Source organism: Chenopodium album, chromosome 12, assembly GCF_948465745.1.
Source record: "Chenopodium album chromosome 12, dcCheAlbu1.1, whole genome shotgun sequence".
In the NCBI taxonomy this organism is placed as follows: Eukaryota; Viridiplantae; Streptophyta; class Magnoliopsida; order Caryophyllales; family Amaranthaceae; genus Chenopodium; species Chenopodium album.
Window position 1 is genome coordinate 6,040,433 of NC_137845.1, and position 23,347 is coordinate 6,063,779.

At 33.4% G+C, this 23,347-nt stretch overlaps 4 protein-coding genes across 6 annotated transcripts; 1 reads left to right on the forward strand and 3 right to left on the reverse strand.

Moving 5' to 3' along the window:
• Positions 1–3,159: 3,159 nt before the first annotated feature.
• LOC145570728 (uncharacterized) lies at positions 3,160–3,561 on the reverse strand. The gene has a single exon (XM_081629879.1). It carries the CDS (start codon positions 3,559–3,561, stop codon positions 3,160–3,162), a length of 402 nt encoding a protein of 133 aa, XP_081486005.1.
• Positions 3,562–6,651: 3,090 nt separating this feature from the next.
• LOC145571780 (RING-box protein 1a) lies at positions 6,652–9,406 on the reverse strand. The gene is made up of 5 exons (XM_081630814.1): positions 9,171–9,406; positions 9,023–9,073; positions 8,863–8,922; positions 7,097–7,168; positions 6,652–6,984 (listed from the first exon to the last, which is right to left on the reverse strand). The coding sequence occupies exons 1-5, from the start codon at positions 9,289–9,291 to the stop codon at positions 6,947–6,949; spliced, it is 342 nt and encodes a 113-aa protein (XP_081486940.1). The 5' UTR covers positions 9,292–9,406; the 3' UTR covers positions 6,652–6,946.
• Positions 9,407–11,095: 1,689 nt separating this feature from the next.
• Positions 11,096–18,240, reverse strand: LOC145570155 (aldehyde dehydrogenase family 7 member B4-like). 3 transcript variants are annotated; one of them, XM_081629168.1, is made up of 16 exons: positions 18,102–18,240; positions 17,865–18,012; positions 16,774–16,860; positions 16,517–16,648; positions 15,901–15,973; positions 15,625–15,647; positions 15,474–15,537; positions 15,276–15,321; positions 14,419–14,599; positions 12,712–12,888; positions 12,448–12,612; positions 11,991–12,131; positions 11,772–11,869; positions 11,490–11,639; positions 11,334–11,406; positions 11,096–11,243 (listed from the first exon to the last, which is right to left on the reverse strand). In XM_081629168.1, exons 2-15 carry the CDS (start codon positions 17,997–17,999, stop codon positions 11,352–11,354), a joined length of 1,527 nt encoding a protein of 508 aa, XP_081485294.1. In that variant the 5' UTR covers positions 18,000–18,012; positions 18,102–18,240; the 3' UTR covers positions 11,096–11,243; positions 11,334–11,351. The 3 variants fall into 3 exon arrangements, with proteins under 3 accessions (XP_081485294.1, XP_081485292.1, XP_081485293.1); XM_081629166.1 differs by having other exon boundaries at positions 11,338–11,406; positions 18,102–18,239; XM_081629167.1 differs by having other exon boundaries at positions 11,338–11,406; positions 17,865–18,009; positions 18,102–18,121.
• Positions 18,241–19,934: 1,694 nt separating this feature from the next.
• On the forward strand, positions 19,935–22,725 carry LOC145571781 (cation/calcium exchanger 4-like). Its single transcript, XM_081630815.1, has one exon. The coding sequence runs from the start codon at positions 20,384–20,386 to the stop codon at positions 22,340–22,342; it is 1,959 nt and encodes a 652-aa protein (XP_081486941.1). The 5' UTR covers positions 19,935–20,383; the 3' UTR covers positions 22,343–22,725.
• The last annotated feature ends 622 nt before the right edge of the window (positions 22,726–23,347 follow it).

A 23,347-nucleotide genomic window follows, 5' to 3' on the forward strand; every position in this document is an offset into this window, starting at 1 on the left:
GGTCTTACCTTTCGTTTTTATTTGTCATCTTGAACAATTTTAGACTCAAAATTTCGAATTTCTTGAAATTTTGCTTGAGATTGGAGGAATTTAAATGGGTTTGAAGTTTTGTTTGGAGAGAGAAAGTGAACTTTTGGTAAAAAAAAAAAAAATTGAAATGATTTGTAATTAATGTATGGTAAAAAAAATAATTATAGTACTATTTATCTATTTCATTATACAAAATTTCTTTCCAAAAATATATATATATATATATATATACAAAATTGTCACAAAAATCTGATGTACATTATAAATGAACACTATGTTCTTTTCTGTATATGTCCATGTACATTATAAATGAACATTGTGTTCTTTTACATGCCCATGTACATTAGTATATACCTGCATGTTCATTCCGCCTTTTTGTATTTTAGAGCGGATGCACCATGAGGATCGTGCATCCGCCTCCACGAACCAAGTTTTGTAAATTTTAACAAAGACAATCCCTTGAAAATTAAAAAAAATTATTCCCTTCGTTTGACAATGATGTTCTTGTTTGGAATCGTTGACTTTACGTAAACAATAACATCATTCTGAAACGGAGAGAGTATTTCTCTATCTCCTGCAATTTCATTAATACATTGTGTTCATTACTTGTATTTTACTTCAATTCACATGTATTAAAATCATTGATTTTGTTATTTCAAAACAAAAAAATCATTGATTTTGTCTTGTATATATACTTGTATATTTTACAATATCATGCATGTATGAAGTACAAAATTTCCTAAATCCTAGGATTTTAATTTATAATCTCAAAGAAATATGCACAAATTGAAAATCTATCATTCCTTCTTTCAAGAATTTGCGCGCACATACAAGATTTGCCATGTTTGCAAGCATAATTTAACGAAATGACCATGAACTTCCGAAGCTTATTACAAAAAATTAATTTCCCACGTACGAAAGTGCCGTGCATATTTCTATTATTTATTTATTTATTTATTTTTGAATATGCATATTTCTATTGATCGATTTGTATCTAGGATCTAGCTTTAGTGTGCAATATAGTACACATTTTAAATATTGATACACACAATGAATAATATATATTTCCTAATTTCCTATGTTATGTTAAAAAAATTGGTTAACATTTCAACTTTGAGTTAATTCTAGAGCAAGAGCAAGAGCAACACGCCAACACACATTTTATTAACATTTAGTACTCCGTATTTACAAGTTTATAACCTAGAAATCTCTTTAGATTTGATCACTCGAAAATCTATAATTGGATGAGCGTAACTTTATTAACAATTAGAATGCATAATCTTGATGCCTTGCTTACAATTTCGGTTCTATAATTGCTCAAAACATCAATTAACTTAAATGGAATACTGTAATGACGAATTGAAATAATAGAGTGTACTAATTAATTCATACAACTATTGCTGCAACAGTAAGCTGCAATTCTTCAGGGAAACGCAAAAGGCACCCATTCACTACCTACGATGGTCAGATGCTTCCGCAAAATAATGCCTTCCATTGAAAAACAGAAAAGCTGATTATATTGCTACCCACTATTTATGTTTCAAAATTATAATAATATAGTGGAATAAAACAAATTAAGGGATATACTTCAATAATGATAGTGGAATATGTGATGATATTATACATATGTCAAAAGTGTAGGTGATAATACATATACGTATTAGTATCAATGGGTCTACTCAAATTAATTTGTGTCCGAAAAGAGTTTCACCGCATAACAAAATTTCATGCTACGTAAAATAATCAACCAACTAAGCAGGTGGATGACGTCATTAATTTAATATGTTAGTCATTATCCATCTTATTTAATACGGGTAGAAAAATCAAATTTTTTTATATGCTTAATTATGACTTTATGAGTATTGAGCATCGATCTAGCCAATTTAGCATATCTACAACCATGTGTTGCATCACTTGCATGCGTTTGTTTAAAGGTGAAGTACATGCGTTATTTGCAGATAGTCATCTTTGACTTTATAACAGTAGATGATACACTCTGTACTTAATATCTTAAACAAGATTTATTTGGCTGTAAGTACTTTAATTTGTTTCCCTCTTTGGCTCTTTCATTGTTATAAGTTTATAACCGATCCTTCTTGGTCATTTTCCTCTTTGTTTGAAAAAGAAGTCATTAATTCATTAACTATGTGAATTATATATGCTCTTGTATTATATAATTTCAATCATACTCGTACTCTAGCATAACACGACCTTTAATTTTATTAGTTTTATGCTCAAACTAGTTTGCCACATTTCATTTTCACCTTGTTTTGCAATATTACGAAACCTCATCATTGAATATATTAGTGGTAACTAAATATATCTTTCATTCTCCTAAAGATTTTCTCATATATAGTCATTATTTGATAATTATAGTCCATAGAAGTTAAATACTATTGATAGTCAAAGATTGGCTTGAGATATCATCAAAAACTAACCAAACACATGACATTGATTAATAGGCTGTCATTGAAAGATATTTTATTACATATATTACGTAGCACAAAATTGTATGCATATGGACGACTATCAATGAAAGCTTAAAAAAGTGAAAAACTACTCCGTAAAGAGCAATATATACTTGCCTTTTCTTGATTAATACATAATAAATTAATACATAATTCTATCTAACTACTGATTTTGATCTAAAATATATGTCGATTTACCATATGTCAATGCAAATATTAAATTTCATTTGATAGTCCAACATAATACGGAGTACTCCCTCTATTTTTAAATACTTACTTCATTTTTTATGCGCAGAATTTTAGGAGAAATTAGAGAAAGTAATAAAATATAGAGGGAGTTGGGTTAGTGGAAGGTAAATAAGAGGAGAGAGAATCTAAAAGTAATAAAACTGGGTCCCACTAGTTAAGAGAAATAAATTAAATATTATAAAAACTTTCCAAATAAGGAAACAGAATAAGTATTTAAAACGGCCGCAAAAGAAAAGTGGAGCAAGTATTTAAAAACGGAGAGAGTAATATATAGGTTTAAATTAATTATAATATCAATATATACATAATAAAATATAACATTTTGCAATACCAATACAAACTGTAACAAAATTTAAAATTTTAAAAACTGTAATGACTCACATTAAATACTAAAGATCTGAAAAATATTTGATCACATTAAAATGGATCTGGGGTTGCTCATACCACCATGATAGGTAGACAAAGAAACTCCAACAACAGGAACAGCAAAAGAGGTTTCCATAAAAACTCTTTGTTGATAAGCTTCAGCTGATGCACTAGCTTCAATTAAATCCTTTATTAATGACCGATAATATTTCTTAAGCTTCTTTAACGTACAAGAATGTTGCAACTTTAGCCATTTAACACGTATACGCCTTAAAAATCGCGCTAGGAAGATGCCTCGACGAGGTTTCTTTGTGCCTAGTTGGACTGTTGGGAGCCTCCGCCCACGTCTACGTAGACGAATCTTCGGGCGGTTAGGCCAACTGATGGTGGTAGAGTGGGTGGTAAGGGGTTGTTTGTGGAGTAAGGCATCAGAGTAAAATGAAGCCATTTATTTATACTAAGGACATTTCAAGGAAACCAAATACTTGTACTTGTTTATTTTTGGGGAGAGGTTGGGGTTTTATAGCCGCAAAATGTTAGGATGGGCATCTTTGCGTGAGTGGGCCCGACGTCTCCATAACTAAATTTTAAGTTTATTTGTCCTTTTTTTTTATATAAAAGAAAATTTTATTTATCCTTTAATTTTTTCCAAGTATTTTTGTATTTCGGTTATTTACCTTTTATTTTATTTTATTTGAAGCATTTTTTTTTTAACTTTTCTACTTTATATCCCTTTTTTCTTCAAAGTTTCACATTGTATTATTGTATTTTATATTTTTGTCTACAATATCCTCACTGTTAACCTAACATTAAAATTCTGCTCGTGAAGAGGCTTCCTAATATTTATTTATTCTTACCTTCTTAAAAAAAAAAAAAAATTCTCAATAATTTTGATAATATCATGAATTTTTCTATGTTCATACAGTTTTTTGCTTTCAAAATTGTCACTTTTTTCTCAATTTTTTTAGTGAACAATGCCCTCTTAAATGTCCTATTAATAATGGAAATTATACTATTATTAATTAAAGCTCGAGTCAATCGTTTTTTTTTACGGAAATAAATAATACTCCGTATCATTAATGAATAGTCATAAGAAATTGACATAACTTATACAGTCAAATCATAACTAATATACATATTTGGCATAGCTTAACAATTGAAGAGTAAGAATAATTATGAAATTATAAAAGCTAAAATTTGATAGCCCAAAAAATTTTAAATTCCCTTTTAATTCCATTAAAAAAAGAAATCGTGAAATTGATACCAAACGCCAGGTGAAGCCGAACACGATCTTGATTAGGGTCAGATCTATATTCAAGATAATGTGATTAATTGACCCACTTATTTTGGTAATTAAAAAAAAAAAAAAAAGCTTGTTATAAATATTTGAAAGACGGAGAAATAACAAGTTATTTAACATTGAATTATTTAATATGAAAAAAGTAATATAAAATTATGATTAATTTATCAATACTAATAATTATATGTATCAATAATGTGCAATATAATATATAAGTTTATGTAATTTGTTTTTTATATAAATAATTATAATTTAATTTATTAATTTTGATTTAATTTGAACTCACTTATATAAAATGTTAAATTCACCACTAATCATGATGATGTTAATCTTGCCGATTTTTTGGCGGATAAACAAATATTTGAAAACCATCTTAAGAATGTTACAGAAATCCAATGAGTTCCTTTTGTTGTCAATTCAACGTTTGTCACCGCCTTGATTTTTGGATTAGCCATAAATTTCTAATGTCCATTCTTTTTTAATCATATTTTAGAATTTGATATGTGTTCAAAAATTAAAATTCATGATTAGGATTTCTGGGTATTATGATTTGTGTTATCATTTATCCTTTTAGTTTAATTAATTGTGTTAAATGCTTTGATTTTAAGTCTATGTTGGCTTATGGTGCTAAATTTTGTTGAACTTGTATCTCGTATTAGTGGCAAATCCTGACAATATTGAAATAATTGGCATGCTTGTGCTCTTGTTGTCTTGTTTAACTTCATGTTGGATTAAACTCTATATTAAGAGAGTTTAAAACTTCCCTTTTTGTTGTTTGTATTTGAAGGCAGCAATTGCCATTCTTAAAGTGGCATATCCTCTGTTTCACCTTTTTTTTTTCATACTCTATCATGGTGCAGATTCATCTCTCCTGTTTTGACTCCTGCTGAAAGCTAGTTCTGTAAGGCAGGAGCTTGTTAAGTTGAAGAAACAAGCCGCATAAGATGCTAGGGTTCATGATTTTTTTCCCCTATGATTGATGTGTTTTAAAATTCAAGATTTTTAAAGTTTTTTTTGAGTGACTTTGTGTTTTGAAGTAGAACCTAGAACTAATACTTGGTGTCTGAGCGATGAATTTAGATATCATCTTTCTACCATCGACCACCCACCCATCCACCATCCTTCCAAATTTGATTTGAATAATCCAACATTTACGCCATCTTTGATGGATGGGTGGTCGGTGGTGGAAAGATGACAAAGAGGGAATGAGGAAGGGACAGCGTGTGGGAGGTTGCCAGAAAGGGAAGTGGGGGCGGGGAGAGAAGGTGGCAGGAAAAGGGAAGTTGGGTGGGAAAGGAGGCAGCCTGAATTTGGCTTGAAATTATGGCGGGTAATGGGAAGAGGAACAAGAAGATAGGGGAAAATGTTTTTTTTTTTTTTCAATATTTGTAAAAAAATTGGGAATATTTTTTGGACGAATGATAATGCAACACGTGGCAGGTGACTTAGGGCCTGTCCTCTTCAGCTTAATTTCAGTTAACTTCCGCTCCAATTAGTTCAGTTCAGCTAAGTTCAATTCAGCTTCAATCAGTTCAGTTCAGTTCAATTCAGCTCTGTAAATCACAGCAAGCCCTTAATGTTATAAGTTAAATGACTTGCTTGGTCTAATAAAACATCCCGTAAAGCTTGTATTATTGTGGAATTATCAAAGGGTTAGATTATCAAAAATAGATCGGTTAAAGGTTAGATTTATTTAAATCACATTTTCTGATTTCATATATTATATATATTGGTTCATTACTCTTCTAATGTATGCAAGTAGTTCTTGATTGTTTTTCATTTAATCATAAGATAAAGAGCAAAAATTACCCTCGGATTAATTAGGTGTACGGTACACCTGAGTGTATATAACAAATTTCACCAAATATGATCTATTAGTGCTTACATTCCCTATAACATTCAATACTCCTTCATACAAGATAATGTATGGGGACATATATGGGTACAGGTAACGAAATAAAAATAGAAAACGGCATGTTTAAGAATTTTCAGGTGTAGATACGGCCCGGGTACGACATTTTTTTAAAATATAAATTAATATTTTGTAAGAAAAAAGGAGAACAGTACCAAAGGAATCAAGAATTGCAAAATATAAAGGATTAGATATTCGAAGCTATACACTTCTCCAATCTTCATGGTTTTCAACCATTAGTGGGGATGGTCTAACGTGAATCCAAGCCAGAGTAAGTAGTAACATTGATCAAACTATGATGTAAATGGAAAAGAAAATGTAGCAGCTTTTCAAGGATAGCATGGGAATAATTATCATTTATCCATAAGTAGAAACAATCTAATTTCAGATTCAAGTTAACACAGATGACCAAGTGCTTGTCCAGAGCATGTAATCTCAAGACTTCAAGGCAACTCAGGGAAACGTTATGACATTCTTCACAACTTTAAAAAAAAAAAAAAAAAAAAGACAATTTGATGAAACCGTTTTTTTTTTTCTTTTCTTTTTTTGGTTACAAAATCTCCACTGACCATCCCCAAATGAGCTGAAGAAAGCCGCTCTACACATTCCACATAACCAAAACTAATGGCCATATTTCTGAAACTCCCACTCACTATTATCTGCACACAGAAAACAAAAGGAGAAACCTTCAGCTGTCTAAGCATTTCAAAGATTGAATAGCCCAGAAAGGCAATAAACAGAGACAAGTAAACAGGCTACAGCACCACATACCTAATGGGCAGACTTGTCGAGTTTTTAACCAACGGCTGATGCAATGGAAATGGAAGGCATGGTTGCAGACACCTGCCACCAAGTACAAAAGATGAAAAGAATAAGAGAAGCAAAGTAGATTCATACACATCAGTGACCAGTAAATAATAGAGTACAATAGGTTACAAAGTTTATCTCCTTTGCCAGAGCCATAAGAATACAATGACAGCCCATGAGATATATGATAGAGATAATATATTTGACATCAATAACTAATAAAATAACGGCACATGAAACATTTGCAATTTGAAGATTTACAAGTTTTTTCTAATCTTCTTAGAGCCATAAGAATACAATGACAGCGCATAAGTTATAAAATTGAGTCATCACAGTCATGATACATTTGACATCAGGAACTAATCAAATGATGGTCATGTGAAAATTTTACAGTTTAAAGATATGGTTTACAAATTCAATCTGAGGAATTGGACTTAGGGCTCGCACACCGATCACAAGTTCTCAACTAAAGCTCCATAAGAATATGAAGGACAATTGTATCCACTAACAAAAGTAGCTTGATTATTTTCATTATCTTTCTCACATCACAAGAAGGCCACATAAAGGAAAAGAAAACTATCCAACAATATAACAAATTAACAAGGCTTATCACTTCTTGGACCATTCTATTTAATTGCCATCATGTGGGATGATATTATAAAAAATTTAAGATCCTTTCTCATAAACTGTGAAACAGAAGACAATCTACTCCCAGACATTGACATTTTAAGCCACACCAGCAAGTACTACCTTAGAATAAAAGGTCGCTTCAACGGTAATCTATACGTGACCCAGAAAAGTAGATATTAGGTACTTAAGAAACCAGCAATTGAAGATTCTGATGAATAAAAGTAAAGGAAGTCAACTTCAACCATCCTATTGATCTTAAATTTACATTAAACTTTTTTTTTTTATCTATGTATTGATGTAAAATGTTGAAATATATTGTACTACTGAATTGACACATAACAGCTACTTCAATGAACCAACATAACTGTCCTAGCAATATCAAAGTATGAGCTACGTCAACCTAGTTTCCAACATTCATTCGTCTTTAAAGGTCTCACTTGTATCTACCAAAACCAGGTGTGACATATCCCTTACAAAATCTCAAATGCACCATAAGTCATAATTAAGAGTGTAGCCCTCAGATTAAATACACGAGTAAACAGTAATCACTTTGAAAGTCCCATTTCATCACACTGACAACTTGTTGTCTCCAACTCCGAAAAAAGTTCCTAAATGACAAACAGGAAAAGCACTCAACTGTCTGATTCACAAACTGTATGACCTCCCAAATCAAGGTCAATGGTTAAAAGATACTCAAGGCAGCAGGTAAGATCCAACAAACATTATCTTATTGAGTATATGACCATCAAAACAAAAAGAAATACAGGAATTGATCCTCGGACGAAAAGGGAAATAGCTCGAATCAGAGGAATACACTATACACCATAGTCAGACAGTCAAAGCATAATCCAACAATATACGGAGTACAAAGGAAACAAAGATCACAACAAGCATAAAGAGCCAATCAACCAAACCACAATCAATTAGTAGAGATGTAATTCTTTCTGCAATTAAATTTTTCAAAGATTTGACAATAGTATCATACAAATTGGCTATAACATTCAAATTACAATTCCATAAACTAATAGATAAAAACAAAAACCATAAAAATTGCGACAAAAATGAAAAAAGAATTAAAAATAAAGAGAAAAAAACCATACCCCAGGCAACAGTGCACTCCTCACTCGTAGCGCTAGCTTGATTAGCTTGGCATTCAATACCTAAAATCAATTCATCATCAAAAGACAAACAAAAAAATAGATTCAAATACGAAAACCCTAACTAACCAAAACGCCCAAAAAATTGAAAATTTAAACTCACAAAGATCCATAATATGATTACGACAAATAGCACAATTGTCGACAACAATATCTGCAAAAAGAAGAAAGAAAAATTGAAATGAATCAATCGGAAATTTAGGAGAAATTAGGGGAAATTGAAAAATAAGGTTGAAGAAGAGTAGAATTACCCCAAGCCCAAAGAGCGACGGCGTTCCACTTTTTGATCTCGAAACGTTTCGGTTTCTTAGAAGACGGGCCGGCGGCGCTGGAACCCTCGCCGGCGGGAACCATAACTACGTCGGAATCCATTGATTTGTCGAACAACTTTCAGATGAGAGAGAAAATTTACGATTGATTTTCTCTAACAAAGAAGAAGACGGTGTACCGTGTAGTCGTGTACTGAATAGTCTAGACTTGTTTATAACAGTTTTGTGAATTAAGATTTCTTAACTTTTTTTAAAAAAATCTTAGAAAAAATAATTTAAGAGAAAATAAGTGTAGAAAAAAGTTAAAGCAAAATCAATTCAGAAAATTCTAATACTACATCCGGTTTTTATTACTCGTAACAAAGGAATATTTTATGTCTCACAAATAATACCCTTTGTTGCGAGTAATAAGAACCGGAGATAGTAAAATAAAATTAGTTTAAATACAATAAAATAAATTCGGATAAACTAATTCTGGTCAAAATTAAATAAACCAAACAAAGTTTTAGGGGTGACAATCTCTACACAATGGGACAACTTGGAATTGTTAAGAGAAATCTAACTCAACCTTATTTGAACTCAAATTTGACTCGATTTGACATAATTCTCATATTTTGCACCGTACTAATAATCTAATATTAAACTACAGTAGTACTAGCGGTTTAGCACACAATCTGAAATTGATCTAAAATCAAATCTAAACCTGATACATTGACCTAAGATGTCAACCCTAATCCATTTCATTTAGAAATTGCTGGTATTGTGTGCAATGTAGGGAGTGTTGCATTTTAACCAATATGGGTATGGGAAATAGGCATGGCTTGATAAATAAGGTGGATGAGTTATGTCACGAGGGATTGTGTTTAGTTGGATTGTTTATCTCACCATTATTGCATATTTAAGATAAATCCGAGTGATTTCTATCAATATTGTTGAAACAAAAATAAATTCTCATTATACACCACTTTAAAAACAAATTCTCAAAGTATTGTCCATGTAGAATTAGTATTTGGTCTAACTTAAAACCGCTAACCATATTCGTGATTTTATTTTTATTTTTTTTTAAAAAAGAAAAGAGACCGGTTATTACTGAAACTCGGTCTCTTTGAATTTAACAATTTTAGCTTTTGGCTAAGGAAGGAAAGGAGGCAAGGAGACCTGTTAATAGTAAAAGGCGGTGTCTTTTCTGAAACTGGTTTTAAAGCTATATTGACCTAAGTGGTTTTAAGCTGAATCAAAAATAAAAATTGACGCCCAACACCGATCCTTCACGGACGGTATTTGGGAAATTTGTTTTTAATCCGATGCACAAAGGGAATTTATTTTTGTTTTATCAATATTTTAATAAACCGCTCAGATAAACATTAAATCAACATACTATTAATAGGGAGTTTTTTTTTTTTTTTCCTTTTTCTTTTTGTAGCGGTTTAGAACTTTAGATGACCATTTGTTTAAGAAAATATAATAATGGTTATAACTTATAAACCCCATTTAAAAGTATTATTACTATGGAGTACGTACCTAATACTAAAAGAGTATATTTTTAAATTATTATGTTGAGAAATTGTAAACATTTTTTTCCTCATACCAGCTCATTTTAGTACAGTTAAATTGATTCTTAAACAACTTTATATGATGCATATAAGTTCATAAGAGATAATTTTTTCTTGAATTCATAAGCATTGCAACTGTGGGAAGTAGCAACGATGCACGATACTTCCCTCATCCAATAACCAAGAGTTAAGAGTGCAAACATACATATCTGGTGAATGCATACTGTATTAATCTCTCGTTCTAATTTTAATTTTCGTTTCACAAAAATGTATTCTTTTATAGTCAGGGTGATTGGACAGTAAAAACGATCAAATTACCAACCGTTTCAGTACAAAGAATTGCACATAAAGATATAAGCCAGAAGATTTTCTTTATTTCACTATGGGGAACAGAGTTGTATGAATATTCATTAAGATACAACACTAATAACATATACTTGTAAAAGATTTCACCCCGTACCCCCTTGTTGCATGATGCTACAAGTAAAGCACCTTCATTACCCTGCAGGTTGGGAAAAAGGAAACGGATTATTACAGAGTGATTATCAGCTTATCACCTATAGTAACAGTCATTGTAAGTAGGAGATTTTACCTACCTCGGATGGATGATCTAGCCAAAGTTGATTCCCTGTGCAAGGGGCAATTCACTCCCATAATTGATCGTGCTGCAATGGATGTCAAATCAGATTAGTGACACTTCATGAGAAAGGATAAAGCAATGAAAAGCAAAGTTGGATAAGTTATATACCATGTTGCACGTCTCATGTATTGCTTCCAAGAGTCACTTCCTGCTTCCCTACCACCACCAGTTGCCTTTTCACCCCCAAAAGCACCACCAATTTCAGCACCATTAGTTGGTATGTTTACATTCACAATGCCACAGTCACTTCCTAAAGGTCTGCAACAAAACCAAATATGTAATTTGAGAAAGTCTGAGGATCCCAGGTTTCAATATATATGCACTTGTTAACATTTTGTCTGGCTATAGTAGTTCCGTCTGCATAGAAACCAGAAATTGAACTGAACTGACCCAATCCATTTGAAGATAGCTTCAGGTCTCTGAGTGAAGATAGAGCTACTTAAACCTTGCGGAACAGAGTTGTTTATTTCTATTGCTTCTGGAAGAGTCTGCACACACAGATGGTCCATTAATTATGTTGACATAACTGAGAAATTACAAACAACTTCAAGGAAAACAACATATGATAAATTCGACATGTAGACTACTGAACACAACAAGAATATTCACCTTGAATTTCATAACATAAAGTACAGGAGCAAACAACTCTTCTTTTACGATATCAGCATCAGGCGAAATTTCAACAATTGTGGGATGAACAAAGTTTCCTTCAGATTCTATGGCTAAACCGCCTGTAAGGATTTTACCTCCCTGCAAAAGATGATAAATCATACTATGATGAAAAATCCATAAGTGACCTAAATTCTGGACTACAGAAAAGGTATCAATGACTATCATGCAAAACGACACACTATTCTTGTCATAATGCTAACAACATACCAACATTTGCAGCCCTAGAACAGACACTAACTAAGCAATATTGGGTATATCATCGAGGCTTTTGTGTTTCTGTTAAAAATCTTCAATGCAAATTGAAAGGTGATTGGCACAGCTTGTTGGGGCCTTGGGGTCAAATTGTCAAAGTTTTGAAAAAAGTTGAGTCAACTAAGGTTAGAAGAGTTCAAACCTGGGACTTTATAGCCTCAATTCCCTTCACAAAGTTGTCTCTTGAAGTTTTAGTATGCAATGGTCCAAGTAAGGTACCATCCTCAAGAGGATCCCCAATCTTCACTTGTTTGTAGACAACAAGCAATTGCTCAAGTACCTTCTCATAAATGCCTTCATGAAGCAGCTAAGCAAAAAGGAAAAAAAAAAAGTAGAACTTGAATGAGTGTCTCTTACTACTCTTTTGACGTGAAATCTATCATTCAAAAAACAGTTATGTGATTACCAGTCTACGGCAGGTTGTACAACGTTGACCAGCCGTACCAACAGCCGCAAAGAGGATAGAACGAACAGCCAGCTTAATATCAGCATCGTCCATGACAATTATGGCATTATTTCCACTCAATTCAAGCAAGCATTTTCCAAATCTTTGATTCACAGTTTGTTGAACCATCAGACCAACCTGTCATCAGTATGCAGCAGAAGTGAAATTAAAAGCTTGATTTATAAGGTACATAAAGAACCCATCATAATAGATCCCTAGGGAAAACTTAAAGAGTAGAAGCTGTAAAGCACCAAAATTTCCCCGAGGATTAATATACAGATTTATATAAAATTTTCAGGAAAGACAATATCAGAAATATTTTTTTTGGCTGGGTTAATAGCCAATCAACATTTCAAAAGAAACAGTGAAGGACCTTCGGCAATGTGAAACAAATTTATAAACTTCAAGTGCGCCAAAGTATTTAAATCTTATTAACTTCATACCAAAGGTGGAATTTTGCCTATGGTTAACATGAAAGGTTAATGCAAATGAGTTTGTGTTTGACATTAAAATGATCAAGTTCACTCTTTGGAGCCCAACTTTTGCAGCTTATGAGCCAATTCATTAACCAAATTTAGCAATATTGATTGAAAGTTATGTCAACAAACTAAGTTCAAGACTATAAGCAGAGTTTAAAAAAAGTCAAAAGGCCATTAAGACATTTTCACTGTTTTCTGCATCAATGTATGTGTAGCCAACCCATGCAGTTCCTAGGTTCTTAAGTTGAAGTCATGAAAGAAACACTGAACAACAAATTTGACAAGGGGGTAAACTTAGTAATATCAATAAATTACCCCCTCCCTCTGAATTAACGCTTTGTTTGGATAGCAAAGAAGGAAGAAAGGAAGGGGAGGGGAAAAGGAGGAAGGGAAGGGAAAAGAAAGGGAGCGGGAGGTGAGCTCCATTTTCCCTCCAAATCTCTCCAATTTTGGAGGGATTATGCTTATTAAAGAGAGAGGGAAAATGAATCTCTCCCTCTCCTTCCCCTTCCTTTCCCCAATCCTTTACCCAAACAAGAGAGTTTGTCCCCCTCCCTTTCTCTTCCCTTCTTTTCCTTCCATTTCCTTCTATCCAAACAAAGTGTAAATGTTACGTTGTCCCACCCTCTATCAATTCAGGTTAACTATGAGTTTACTAATATATACTTCCTCTATTCTTTAATGCTTGCAACATCTGGACTTTCACATCATTCACGCTCTTTTTTGATTAATTTTTTTTTTCTTTTCTTTTTTCTTTTTTTTTTCACTAGAAGATATTTAAATATATTTTTTTTAGAATACTTTGCAACGTAAGGGATTATATAGTCACGTGGAATGTTGTTAAATTCCTCCAATAGACTTTCAAAAAATCAAATTTTCTTTTTTTTTCCCACTAGAAAATAATTATTGATACTCATGGTCAAAGTTGTGCATTGGTAAGCAAGAAACTCCAAGTTGTGCAAAGTTGAAAATAACAGAAGAGGTGTATCCTATATGTCTTATAATATAGTTGTCTTCCTCTCTTTTCCATCCGCCCTCCAATACTATACTGGAAATCCCAAATACAATCTAGTTCTATTTCAGGAAAAGTTACATAATTTCTGAACATCCTAACTAGTCCATGTGTCTATGTGACAATGATATCTGAATGGAAGGAATAACTTAAATATAGTGATACAAGAAAACCTACCTTAGAACTTCCTGTAAATGAAACAAGCGGGATGCGTTTATCTTTTGAAATTGCTTCACCAATCTCAGCCCCACCGCAAAGGGAGGTGAAAATTGCTCCTGGCAAATTATTCTTTTCGAACACACTAGCTATGATCTTGGTTATTGCAATGGTGACCAAAGGAGTTGTAGGGGCACCTTTCCTGAAACAAAGGATTTGAGGAAAGCATAGTGTAGATCTGATCTAAGGCATTAAATTGAATTATACACATGAGAATCCAACTAAACTCCTGTGAGACTCAAAGTGGCTATTATACAATTCTTCTCCACTCCTTCCCCTCCCCTCCCCCTCCCTAAAGTAAACATCCCACTATTGACAGACGTTTGTGCCCTCCAAATCAGTGTAGACTAATCGGAAAGGTGTTCTACTAGACCAACAGAGGAAAAATAGATTTTTTTTTTTAAAAAAAAAAAAAATGGAAGAAATAATGCCAGTATAGGAAATTTCCTAACATTTACTCGTTTATACAGCCAAAAAAAATTTCCGTTTTTGGGGCGGGTGGGGGTGAAATAAAGTAATTATTAATAAGCAAGGGCTACTTTTTTCAATATTACATCATCATCAAATTTAAAATGTCACATTGAGCACAATGCATGCGAGAATATACAGAAAAGGGTGCTGAATTTTGACAATGACATACTATATATGGTCACTAGAGGAAGATGAAGCATTATAAACATAGCTCACATGTTAGCTCTACCAACCATGACGAATTCTTGGTTCCAACAATCACATTCATTTATTCACAGAAAATCATATTCACGCCCAGAGCAGCATTTATATCGTATATATTGAAGAATGTTAAAGATAATACTTACCAGACAACACAATTGCCACAAACTAGTGCAAGGCAAGCATTCCAACCTATACAACCGATGCAAGAATGTCAGATGACACAAGATGCGAACACAGTTAAACATAAAAGAAAGAAATGACAAGACATTTTGATTTTTTGACTTCAATTGAAAAGCAAATATAGATTTCTTCTTATTCACCAGCAAGAGAAGAAGAATTACCAAGAACAGCACTAGGAAAATTGAATGCTGTAATTACACCCACTATCCCAAGGGGATTCCAGACCTGTGCATTTAAAGGTTATTTTAAGATGAAAAGGAAAAGATGTCTCATAACTTTATCCAGATAGATTATTATTGATGTTCAACATACCTCCAGCATTGCATGATTTGGACCTGTTATAGAAAGTAACTGGTGTTAGATGGGGGAAACATGGCTGACTGTAGATTAAAAGTAAGAACCTCCATTTTTCAAATAAAGGAAAAAAAAAAAAGAATTTACTATCAATCACGATGGAGATTGAGCCTTTTAAATACATAGAGCCTATAGGCTTATTTTTTCAATAAGATGATTACACGACTTCCACTACTTGTATTACCAAAACACATCTTTTATTCAATAAAGTTACAAGAATAATTTTTTACTCACGTTCTGAAGGAATAATTGAGCCATTTAGTTGTCGACTTAACCCCACAGCAAAGTCACACATATCAATAATCTCCTGCACATGACATATATTCAGTAGTTTAGAAAAGTATACCCAAGTATGATGATAATACTAATGTAACACTTAAGTGAGAAGCAGAAAGCACAGAAGGGCTCAGAACATGGAAAACAAAACGTGAAGGGAGAGAGTGTACTTTGGCTTTGTTATTCTGAAGAACTATATGGCTTCCAAATACTAATTTGATCATGAGCAAGACTACAAATAGAATGCAGTGTCCATACGCCATATAGATCAATATTGTACAGAAGGCCAGAAGTATTATTATTATTATAGACTATATACTTCGAAATCATCGCTAGACATCCCTCACCTTATCTTAGTTGTTTAACAGCAGTTCCAAGAACCAACAGAATATATCAATAACCCAAAGACAAATTGTTTTGAATAATAACTGGGCAGTCACACTCCCTGGAGGTCCATGCCACTCAAAACTTCTATAGACTCAATTTAAGCAGGTATAAAAAGCCTTGATTTAATTCTGTCATTTACGGAATAACCTTAACCACAGCGAAACTAAACTACATTAAAGTAACATACCTGAACTTCTCCTATCCCTTCAGGCAGTATTTTTCCCATCTCAAGTGACACCAACCGTCCGAGCTGCTGGAGTTTAGCTCTCAAAGCATCACCAATCTGTCTAACAATTTCACCTCTTTTTGGGGCAGGCATCTTATGAAAAGGTAAAAGCAATCAAAACAAGTCAAAATATTGTAACAAATATGATGTCTACATTCCAATACAAAAATATTGCTGAAGCCAAAACAAATATAAGACAAAAGGACTGTATTAACCACCTGCATCCACATCTTTGACGCTTCTGCACAAGCTTTCAGGCCTTCTTCATAATCCTCCAAAGAACCCTCCACGACTTCAGCAATTGGCTGAATCAACACCAAAGCAAATTTCAAAAAACAAGCAATTAAACACTCTCATCTCCTATGTTACTGTCGCGTATCGGATTCTCCAACACTTTGACATGACATGACACCTAATTACATAGTGGCCTAATATAATTTTTTTATAAAATCTGGAGTGTCAGAGGATCCGACACCATGTCGGACACGACACCCAAATCCGAGTATGTGCAACATAGCTCATCTCTTTCGGCACTTCCCATCAATCAACAATGAAATCATGCAGACTTCCCGCTTTTCGGAAAACAAAATATAACACCTTCATTACCATAAGTTCGTTGATTTTGAGTTGTTTGACCATCTATCAACATATGTAACTAATTATCAAGTGAAATGTTTAATCTTACTAAAAAACTAGTTTATAGTTTATACTCCAATAACTTTCACAGTTTCACTACAATATAGTAATAGAACATATGGATCATATTTCACAAGATTGGACTACCAAAGTCAAAACACAGCCTACTATTCTAAAATGGACAGATTAATCAAGATCAACAAATATATAAACAGATAAAATAAACAAGAAAATACAGCAGACTGCTCAACAAATCTACTTTCACTAATGCCCCTCATCCCATCAATTGATCAACAACAGCAATTTAATCTATTTAATTTTCTTCGTCAAAAAAAAAAAAAAAAAAAAAAAAAAACTATTTAATTTTCGGGATAAACAGAATTATGAAGAAAAACCAAAACTTTAAGGAATGGGTATAATTTATAACATCAATTCATCAAACAAAAGTCAGAAACTTAAACTTTGAGTTCAGAAAATCATGATAAACTTACGACTCATCAGTCATCACACACACACACACACAAAAAAAAAAAAATGATAATCAAAATCCAATTCAATAGTAAATTCAAATTAAGAACCCAGATATTAAAATCATCAGAATTTCAGATGTTTATCCTACATCAATTGATCAAAAAATAAATTAAATAACAGAAATTGAAGAAATGGGTTATACCTGATTGTTGGCAGGATTAATAGTGGAGATAACAGGACCATTAGCTTTCCAATTGCCGCTCACATAGCAGCCGATATTCCGTGGGCTAATATCAATCTCCTTCAGAAATTCATACTCTTTCTTTGCAAAACTCATCCCTGCAATTCTGCTAAAAAAACCCAAATAAAAATTAATCACATTTTCAGAAATTCTATAAAGGGGATGAAGGAAAATATCAACAAGATTAATAAATCATACTTTTAATTTTTTTTTTTTTTTTTTTTTTTTTTGTGTTTGTCGTATGAAACTAGAAAAGGTTGAGTGAGTGAGATGGTTAGAATTGGAGTTTATATAATCGAAGAGATGGGAAGAAATCAATGATGTTATATATAGGTAGCTTTAAGTGGGGACTGCCGTATCATATTAGAACTCTTGGATGAGACTGTGACAATGCTCTTACATGGCTACATTAATTTTGTATTTTGCATTATTATCCTTTGCAATTCTTTATCTGGATTTTGATAAAGTAACCTAACTTTATGGAAGATGAATAATGGAGATTGATGATAATACATGGGTTGTAATGTTGGTGTTATAGCAGATGTTTGTAGGGTTGTTAATCGGTTCAAGACCAGACCGGACCGACCCGGATTAGACCGAAAACTGAAAATTAAAATTTAAAGAAGTGAAAACTAGACTGATTAAATTGGGACCGAATCCGGACCGAACTGAAAAAATCGGTCCAAAACCCGGACCGGACCGCTTTAGACCGATATAAGAATTTTTTTAAAAAGAATTCTAAATTTTTAATAAAGTTATAGAAAACACGAAAAAAGTAAAGGAAAAATTATATATCAAAGTTTTTTTTTTGTTTATGTTTAATACAAAAAAGCTTATAAAATTAAAGTTTTCTAAGCTTACTAACGATAATCATAACCATTATTTAAGGTTTCACGCATATTTTTAATAAAAAAATCGGTCCAGTCCAAGATTGATTTTTATAGGATTTTGGACTAGACCGGACTGAAGATCGGGAAAATAAATTTCAAAACCCGATCGGTCCGGTCCAGGGTCAGTCCGGGGTGGTCCGGTCCATTTTATTCGGACCGGACCGATTTATGAACACCCCTAGATGTTTGTACTTAAATGATTTGGAAACTCATCCTCAAACACAAATATAAAATCAATAGCAAAACATGATAATAAAAGAAAGTGTTTATGAGGAAATTTACCTCAAACAAAATATTGTTTTATACTCTATAGACAATAATTCTCTTGATCATTTTCTTCTCAATAAAACCATTATAATTTTCTAGTAAGCCTAAACCCTCTTATATAGGTTAACCTAAAAACCCTCATCAATTAGGATATTTTACTTCTCCCCAAGCCTAAATAATTATAGATTAGTTATATTCCTAAAGTCTATTTAGTTTTCTAATTACAAACCAGAAAAGCGAAATAAATAAAAAAAAAAATAGTACATTATACCTTTTCCCAAAACAAATCTAGTTGGTATTTGGTAAGTTTAGTTTATTTCCTAACAATTCTTTGCAATTATTTATAATTTTTTTATTTTTAAAATTTGGATTTTGAAAAAGTAATCCAACTTTATGGAAGATGAAATAATGGAGATTGATGATATTAAGGGTCTAACCGATTTAATAAAAGCAATTGAACCGAAAGCTAAAATGAATTGTTTATGAGAGAATAAAATTAGGAACTGAATTAAACTGAATAGGCCCTAAGCGGTGTAGCTTGCGGTTTCAAAATTACATGCACTTTGAAAAATGAAAAATGAGTTAGGCCTTGTTTAGTTCACCTTATTTTTACTTATCTTAGAAAGAATAAGTTCAGATCAGATTAGAAAAAATAAGTTCAGATCAGATCATCATTTTATAGGTAGTTTTTTTATTGCTAAATATCTTTAATTTCATATTGGAAAAAATTATGAAAATCACATATTAATAAAATACACATTATTTCGAATATAACAAGACCCACTTGATATATTTTTTTCATATAGATTATTGTATATTTAAGTTCAAACTTTAATCAACTCTGACATTCAAATCAAACAAGATCTACCTTGTATACGGGCTTATCATTTTCTCGTCATGTTTGCCACGTTAACTTCTCTCTCACAAGTCACACCCAACAAAGCAACAACCAAAATAGTGAAAAACCCAGAATTTCCAAGAATTTTCAGAGGTTGTCATCTTCGAATCATCCGATAATTCTTGCTAACTTCACCTCCAAAATAGGAAGACAGAGATTCCCGGAAACGAATTTATTTCAAGAAATTCGATGTTCAAGCAATTAAGTTTGTAATACCAGAACAAGTTATTTTTGGGTAAGGCAGCTTAATCAAAGTGAATTTCTGTGTGTTCTTCATTGTTGCCAATTATTTATAGAATTGAACTTTGTTTCAATCCATTCTGTATTAATTTTAGTACATTTTAATACACTAGGGTTTCAATTTTTCCCAAATTGAAACCCTAGAATTCTTCCAATTTTGTTCGATGTAAGTTGCAGCTTAAGAAATGGAACAATTGAGTATTTTTCATCCTAGAAAAAGATCCCAATATCGTGGGATTTTCAATGGATTATGTGCTGTGATCCTATTTTTCTTTTTCTTCAATAGAGAAGATGTCATTAGAAACCCTTTACTTAGGCAATCTTCTTTGATTAGTAATCGGTGGCCTGTTCATCTTAATTCTGTCGATGGGTCGGTTCATGTGGAATTAATCCGGCGTAAGACAGCTGAAATTAGGGTTAATTCAACAAATATTGGTAATGGGTCTATTGTTCTAGATAATGAATTGAGTGAAGAAAATGCTGTGTTATGTGTTGGGTTAAGGGATCATGTGGGTTTTGATTCTCCTTGTGAGTATTTAAAGGCACATTCGGAGTGCTCCACTAGTGGGTTCTTTGATTACTTGCAGTTCTTTTACTGTGATTGCCAGAGATTTAAGCTATTGGGTTATGCAGTTTTAGGTGTTTGGCTCGCGGCATTGTTTTACCTTCTAGGTAATACTGCAGCCGATTATTTTTGTTGTTCATTAGAAATGCTCTCGAATATATTGAAACTGCCACCTACTGTTGCGGGAGTCACTCTTCTTCCACTTGGAAATGGAGCTCCTGATGTATTTGCTAGCATAGCGGCTTTTGTGGGTACTGGTGCTGGTGAGGTTGGCTTGAACAGTGTGTTGGGTGGGGCGGTCTTTGTGACTTGTGTTGTTGTTGGTACTGTTTCACTCTTGGTGGCTAATAAGCAGGTTCAAATTGATCGGAGATGCTTTATCAGGGATCTTAGCTTCTTTCTGGTGACCATCCTGTCACTTTTGTTAATTTTGTTTGTGGGGAGGATTACTGTTGGGGCGGCCATTTGTTTTTTAATGGTATATGTTCTCTATGCATTCGCTGTTGCTGCAAATGAGTTATTGAGAAAGGAAGCACACAGACTGAAATTGGATGCTGTCACCCCACTGCTTCCTGTAAAAGGAAGTGTCTACGCTCAAGGAGGCTCAGAGGATGATGCGATTTATAACCCCCTACTTGACTTTGAGAGCGATAATGATGCTCCCCGTCTCCATCCTTCTTTACCACAGTGGATGTGGGCTTCCAATGTTGCAATTTACTCACATCAGTCTCTAAAATCAGAAAATGAAAGGCCTCCCTGGGGATGGAATGATGAACGTGTGGAATCTGAGAACTCTTCTTTTTCCTGCCCCAAGCTGTTCTCACTCTTGGAGCTTCCTTTATCTGTTCCAAGACAGTTAACAATTCCAATGGTGGAGGAGAAAAGCTGGTCAAAGCCATATGCTGTTGCCAGTGCCACATTGGCTCCTATTCTCATTGTGTTTTTATGGAGCACTGTTGATGTTCCTGGTTCTGCTGGCAAAGATTTCGCCTATGTTATTGGATTGGCAGCTAGTTGCATGCTTGGAGTTCTCGCATACTGTTACACCACACCAGATCATCCACCACAGAGATTTTTATTACCATGGGTTCTCGGAGGTTTCTTTATGAGTATTGTGTGGTTCTATATGATTGCAAGTGAACTCGTTGGTGTTTTGGTGGCACTAGGCATTATTTTGGGAATCAACCCATCAATTCTTGGATTGACTGTTTTGGCATGGGGGAACTCTATGGGAGATCTGGTCTCAAATGTTGCATTGGCATTGAATGGTGGGGATGGTGTTCAGATTGCCTTGTCAGGGTGCTATGCTGGTCCTATGTTTAACACACTGATCGGGTTGGGGATCTCATTGCTACACGGTGCCTGGTCAGCTAGGCCCGCTTCATATATAGTTCCCAAAGACAGTAGCTTGTTCTACACAATTGGCTTTCTGTTAGTTGGGCTTATCTGGGCGATTGTGATCCTACTCAAGAAAGATATGCGACCCAGTAAAATGTTGGGTATTGGTCTTATATCCCTGTACCTGATTTTCCTGTCATTTAGGGTTGTCAGTGCCATGAGTGTAAGCGGTTTACAATAAGAATCATAATACATCTTAATTGTTGCTGCCTTGCTGGAAATCAGAGAAAGCAATGATATGCCTGATCTGCTCTGACATGTTCACCTTGTAGGTATGAGCTTCTGGACTCTTGGATTTTTTTTTTCTCCTTGCGTTCCTGGACTCTGAGCCAAATAGCAGCAAATTATGCTTGTAAATGACAAATTGACAACCCCATTGTTGTACCTAGTGTCCACATGTAATCATACATACTTAGAAAGATGGCCTTGTCTTGATTGATTATGGAGAATTTTTTCGCGAATATGATTTCTTTTTGTAACACTACTTGTCATTATCACTTGAATGTTCTGCAAGTATTGTCAGAATTCAATATGGCAAATAAAACACATTTTTTTTCTGTAATACTTCTTGTGTTGGTTTTTGTTAGCATATGAATAATACTCTGTATTTTATTTTATTTATTTATTTGTCATGAAGGCATCTTTTAAGATAATGTTCGATTTGGTCATTGTTTGCTGTGTCAATTGACTCAATTCCTATTTTGTATTACTTGTACTATTGTTTGAGAAATTGCTACTGTGATTCTTGAAGCCATGAACATAACAGAAAAGTTACCGTTGGTTGCTAAATTTGAGCAATTTCCCTTGACTATTACTCAGTATTACATGAAGAATTCAAGAACCCCTAGACCGCAAGACTTATGTTCCTCAATTGCTCACACTATTGAACTACAAGTCTATGACCAAACTGCTAGAGTTGCGGGGAGGTATTAGTGCTGTAGTGGCGAATGTGTCTAGGTAGGCATTAAAGCTGATGTAGTATAACAGAGAGATGATACTGCATACCTGTGCACCTTAGCTTTTTGTCTGTTTTAGCAAGCTCCTATCCTTCAAGGCAAGCTAGGAAGAAAATGCTTCTTTGTTTGTTGTTGAAGAAGTTGTAAAGATAACTGTTCATTCTGCTGATGCAAAAACTAAGATCTGAAGGTATTCTACTGATTCATCAGCTATCTGATCCTTTACTGCC